Source organism: Aphanomyces invadans (assembly GCF_000520115.1).
Source record: "Aphanomyces invadans strain NJM9701 unplaced genomic scaffold supercont1.45, whole genome shotgun sequence".
Classification (NCBI taxonomy): domain Eukaryota; phylum Oomycota; class Saprolegniomycetes; order Saprolegniales; family Verrucalvaceae; genus Aphanomyces; species Aphanomyces invadans.
Window position 1 is genome coordinate 41738 of NW_008580190.1, and position 5482 is coordinate 47219.

At 53.6% G+C, this 5482-nt stretch overlaps 1 protein-coding gene across 3 annotated transcripts; it reads right to left on the reverse strand.

Moving 5' to 3' along the window:
* Positions 1–1236: 1236 nt before the first annotated feature.
* Positions 1237–4870, reverse strand: H310_12904 (hypothetical protein). 3 transcript variants are annotated; one of them, XM_008880170.1, is made up of 16 exons: positions 4662–4870; positions 4465–4608; positions 4236–4408; positions 3981–4143; positions 3785–3918; positions 3601–3728; positions 3414–3544; positions 3271–3348; positions 3121–3206; positions 2922–3056; positions 2528–2873; positions 2296–2468; positions 2066–2237; positions 1868–1992; positions 1700–1812; positions 1237–1648 (listed from the first exon to the last, which is right to left on the reverse strand). In XM_008880170.1, exons 1-16 carry the CDS (start codon positions 4810–4812, stop codon positions 1504–1506), a joined length of 2397 nt encoding a protein of 798 aa, XP_008878392.1. In that variant the 5' UTR covers positions 4813–4870; the 3' UTR covers positions 1237–1503. The 3 variants fall into 3 exon arrangements, with proteins under 3 accessions (XP_008878392.1, XP_008878391.1, XP_008878390.1); XM_008880169.1 differs by having other exon boundaries at positions 1868–2237; XM_008880168.1 differs by lacking the exons at positions 4236–4408; positions 4465–4608; positions 4662–4870 and having other exon boundaries at positions 3981–4168.
* Positions 4871–5482: the final 612 nt, after the last annotated feature.

The following is a 5482-nucleotide window of genomic DNA, read 5'->3' on the forward strand; positions in this document are numbered from 1 at the left end:
GACAATGCAAAATTTGTGACTTTGGAGATCGGCGTTGTCGTTGCTCGCCTGAGGTACTCGGCGATACCAGGCGTCCGTGTCCAATCTAGATGTTTTTTTTTGCACGAACGGACATCACACATCCATTTTCGGATGTCGTTAACAAACCAGCAAACTGTCGCGTAAGCAATTGCGGGTCCAATCCCGCGCGAACGAAGTGAGCTTCGGGAATCGAGCGGGTCTTCTCGACACTGATCTGCCCCATCGTTCAGTGATCACGCAGCAGCCATTGAGTTGCTGTGGAAAAATTGAGCCTGTTGAGTTCAAATTTTGTGAAATTTGATACGGGCCCTCTCCGTCACGAAATATTTTTATGTTTACCGTACGGGAATATTTTTAGCATCTTTGAAGTAACAAAACTCTGACCTCACATCCTTGTGAAAGCAGGAGCAAAAGAGGGAGTTTTAGGGCCCTTATCCGGGTGAGGTCGAGCCTGGCGCGAGCAAATGGCTCGCCGCTACGTTGGATGTGAAATTAGCCCACCTGCATGTTGGACCGGGCATTTGTACCAAAGCGTGCGAATTATGAATCTCAGCGACAAAGATGGAGCATTTTGCTCAATTTAAAAATGGACCAATGGTTGTGCAGGAAGTATGCATGATATTGACCAATTCAATGACACGATCACGACGATAGGAGCGAAGCCCGAGCCATGCATGGGTTGGCTGGAATCCGTGTGTTTTCCACTGGCTCAGTTCGTGCGGTGCCTTTCGCGCTTTCGCAGCGCAGGAGAACGTCAATCGCACATAAATATCAGAATTCTATTTCACCGAATCCAACCGTAATATCTACTACCTCGTTCCAAGTTTAAATGGCAGAGCCAGCTCTTCTTATATGGATAAATGATGACGGCGTGCTAACAAGTGACCCGGACCTTGAAGCTTTGTCGGATTGTCCTTCTGCTTATTTACCATGAGCACTTGGCTCCGCCTTTAAGACATGAGAGAATGGCTATGACCAACGCCTTGCCCACGAGGAGTGACAAGAAATTGAAGGTTCATATATTTTCTATAGCCCATTTCCTTCCATTTTACTTGTGCACACTATATTGAGTTTTATTTCATCTTTCGATGCAAAGCACACGATTCACAACCGAACCCGTTGCGGGTTAAGTTGAAAAGAGACTGAGCGTCTTTGGCGACTCCAATCATCCTCGCTAAAGCAATACCATCTACAGTCCAAATACATATTCACCCACCGATTTCCCAGCGGCACGTAGGCTCGGCCTTGGCCTCCCAACGACGAGATCTTGCCCCGATCGTCCTGGAAGGTCGACATTTTCTTGAATTTAGACGTGCACAAGACGAAAAAGCTCTGTTCGTGGCAGAGGTCGGCTCGCCACGACACTTAACGCAAGGCCATTAAACAGGCACACAACGGCGGATTGGAAAGGGAGCACTGGAAAAACACACCACCACAACCATCGGGGAAAGTCGAATGAAAAAAACATAGTGAATGGTGCATCTACACTGCGGCCTCGCTGCCGTTGTTGTCATCGTTGGGGTCGTCGTCGGGTGCTACCTCCACCGAGAAGTGGCAAAAGAGTGAAGCAAATTCGTACGGCCCCGACCGAGTTCCGTCCCCGGCAAACAATGGCACGGTGCGATACCTAATCAGGCGCGTCGATACAAATCTTTCTGCTCCGATGTCAAGTGTTTACCCTGCTCGAATGCACGTGACGGGCAGCGCAGCAAACCCGATCAAGTCATCGCGATCCAAGTCTTTGTCCATCACCGTCAGGACAAGCACGTGGAGGGCGGCTTCGACGCCAATCTAGACACATGATGTACATCCCGTTGGTGCGAAAAAGCATTCGTCCACGGCTCACGTCGAATGTCGCGGTGAAATTCCACGTGGGATTCAGGCCGTTGTCTGGAATCGTCGGGGTTTTCCGCTGACTTGACACACCGTCGCCCGCCACGTCGAGGACGACATACGGGTCGATGACCTCGCCTGCATCATTGTGTCCGTCATATCGTTTAGGCAATGGAATCTCCATGACAACAACACCACCGACGAGCCGTACCCTTCTTTTGCCCTTCCGGCTTGGGCAAATGCTGGCCACTGATCACTTTGACCGTGATCGATTGGATGGCGCGGGCATAACAACCCAACTGCGACAGCATCGACGGCGGTTTGAGCACGTAGCCGCAGTGACCGTTCTGACGAAACAAGCCGTGGTTCACGTGCATCGCGAGCTGCGCCAGAGAATCAGCCAACACCCAAGTCAGTCCAATCAACACAAGCAAAATGTACATCGGAGGTCTGGTAGTTGAGCGCCACGAGCTGGGACCCGGTGCCCCATCCCAGGAGCGGGCTGTAGTTGGACGAGTCGACGCGGATGCCGGACGGGTACACCCTGGTGACGTGCTTTCGATTGTACGCGAGGAACGCGAGTTTGTTGTCGGCCACCAGTTTCTTTGTTTTGCCTATACAAACGTTGTCAAGCAAGGCGTGCTTGATCCCGATCCCGAATGAAGCGGTGTACCTTCCGAAAACGACGACATTTGATTGCATGACCACGATCGGCTCGCGTCAAAATCGCGAAAATGCACGCCTTTGAAAAAACAGAGCTTGGCCAGCTTGGCCGACACTTTGGATTTCTTGGACGAACGACGGACAGACGGCTTCTTCGTCTCTTTTCCGGCCCGCGCTTTCGTCGCCGACGAGCTGTTCCTGCGGCACGAAGTAGCGTCGTCGTCGTCGTCCTTATCTGAATCCGACTCGCCCGCCGCCGCGTTTGTGAAATCCTCTGGAAGCCCCTGCTTCCCCTTGAGCAGAATTTTGTGCTGCAGAACATGGGGAGATGGTAGGACATCGCCAGGAGCTACGTCCTGCATGCATGCATACTTCAGTGACGAGACGAGCCGCGACGGGCGTACCGCAGTGTACAACCGGTCGCCAAAAATCGAGACCATGATGTCGGCCATGATGCTCTGTTGCGCCTCGCTGCAGTGATTTTCTAGCGATACGATCACGGGGTACGGCGACGCTTCAAACGCATGCAGATGGATGCCCTGGACACGCGTGTCGGCATCGCGCATGGCACATACAACGAAAGGAGTATCGAGGTCGACGTACGCGAATGACGTCGGCAAATTGGATCTTCGTCGTGAGGGTGTGCCCGTGGTAGACCACGGGCTGGCCATTGTCTCCGTCCCAGCAATCTTTGCATGGCAGGTGCACGATAAAGGTCGCGTTGGAATCCAAAGCCATGCATGCGATATATACCGATTTCCACGCAGCGGCAATTGCGCAGGAGCGCCGAAATGTACATGTTGACAGACGAGTTGCTCTGCAACTGGTCGCCTACCACAACCTGCATGAACGCCACCCCCCCCATCGAAACGCAGGAGTAACTCAAGCGATCGCACCTTCGAGGTACGTGTTATGGGACGATGCGATAAAGTAGTGGCTCATGGGCAACGTCATGTCGTTCCGTAGCGCCATCATCTCGGGAATGGCCCAACCGTTCCAAGTAGTACTTGAGATGTATCGGCGAAACCTGCGCGAAGCAATCAGTTCGACGGACCTCACTACCGCATTTCGCGAATGCCGTACTGCTGTCGGGTGCACACGTCGTCGTTGGTGAAGAGTTGTAAAATCGTTGTGACTTCGTCCGGAGTGTGCCCGTTGGCAGTGAGGAACGCTTGAAAGGTAGATGCCGTCATGCGCGGCTCGCCTTCCGCCTGCATCGAGCGAGTAATAACAATGACGCAGCGCTTTTTGCATGGACGAGTCCAACCGTGGGCTGAAACAAGTCGGTTAGCTCAGGACGATGACGCAAGTGCTCCATCAAAGCGCAGAACTCGGTGAAATCGATTTCGCCGTCGCCATCCACGTCGATGTCGGCAAAGAGGTGTCGCAGAGCTGTCTTCGCTAGACGTCACCGTCAGCAGCAACGTGAGGGAACAAAGGCAGGGCAACGTTCGACGACATACCATTCGTCGCGTGGTTGAGGGTATGCGTGGCTCTCTCGACTTCGTTGCGGCTCAGCATCCCGTCCTGGTTCAAGTCGGCATGAATCCAAATTTGGTACAGCAGCGCCGTGTCCGGGTCGGTCGTTCGTGTTGCCCGAACGCGATCCATAAGCGATCGAAGCCCCTGATACACCAAGACCAGATCAAGCGCGACCCGACAAGTCACCATCGCATCCATCGGTCTAACTTTCACTCGACATGCCAGAACCAACGTACGTGGAACCACCGGTCGTACTGCGCCGGAGACGAGCACACGATATCGATTGTTTTTCCAAACGCCAAGATGATGGAAAAGCACAGCGTGCGGTCTTGTACGATCTTATCGTCGAGCCGGTGGAACTTGGCGGTTGTCACCCCTGGCTGCAGCCGACAGATCGACGCAATGTCCACTACGATTCCGTGAGAGAGACAAGCCATGCCGAGAAACCTGGGTTTGTCGGCGTACACGTTGACGGAGTGCGCGAGAGCTTGTCCGCGAGCTTGGAAAATTTGCCTGTGCTTTCCCACCGCAAGCAAAACAAGTCGGGGGTTACGCAATATCGCCGCGACACAAGCTTTGGCCCTCGCGAGCACTTTTTGAGAACTTCCCCTGGCGACAGACACCGCGCTCAACGCGTCAACGTCAGAAAGCGTGCATCTTACCCAACAGCAACGGCTCGTCTGACGGGTGCTGAACGCAGCACATGAGTTTTCGCGACTTGTTTTTGTACAGTTGGCCCTTGGGGCCTTGGATCGCCATGGGAGCTGGAATCGCAGCCACAGGCTCCTCGTGTCTGTCGTGGATGGCCGCCATGAGCTTGTCGTTTCACGAAAATGCCGTTTGAAACTGCAGCAGTTGCGGCTGAACGTGGCGATTTCAATTCTGTTTCCAGCAAAATCGCGAGCCGCCATCCACCCTTGGTGCCCCCCAACGCAAGCGGCATGCTCAAGAGGGCCGACCAGAGGCATATACACCTGTCTCAACGGCAACACGTACATGGTTGGCGTGATAGTCGAAAGGGGCGCCGTACGCGGTGTGCACAAGGGTGAACGCAATGTTGGCGACGATGGTCGTGGTGCGGTTTGGCGCCTTTGTGGCCGTGGAATTTCCCGCTGGGCATTCGCTACTTCACACTGTCATCACGATCGAGTCCTCCTCGTTCGCAACATTTTCCATGTCACCCTTGTTCACTCCCATCGCATCCGAGCCACCTCATTCGCGACGTCACATGTTCCTGGCATTTTCGTTTCCATGCTCAACATGGATAGACCTTGCAACCTTTTCATCCACTCGTTCAGACAACCGCAAGACTCGGGATGGATGGGACAAGAACAAATACCAAAACGTCCGCATGCAGCTCGACTCAACAAGTGTGGTCGGGAGTCGTTTTTCAGTCGCGAAATCGACCTCGGGTGCAGATCCATCAAGTTGGAGGAGGTAAGGTAACTCGATCGGGCGTGTGTCGACGTAATGTGGTGCCAAC

Excerpts from the sequence above, each read along its gene's own strand:
- H310_12904 (XM_008880170.1), bottom strand. The coding sequence starts at position 4,812 with ATGGCGGCCATCCACGACAGACACGAGGAGCCTGTGGCTGCGATTCCA. Across the intron at positions 1,813-1,867 it reads ATTTCACCGCGACATTCGAC|ATTGGCGTCGAAGCCGCCCT; the intron begins GTGAGCCGTGGA and ends TCATGTGTCTAG. Across the intron at positions 1,649-1,699 it reads GTCACGTGCATTCGAGCAGG|GTATCGCACCGTGCCATTGT; the intron begins GTAAACACTTGA and ends GCGCCTGATTAG.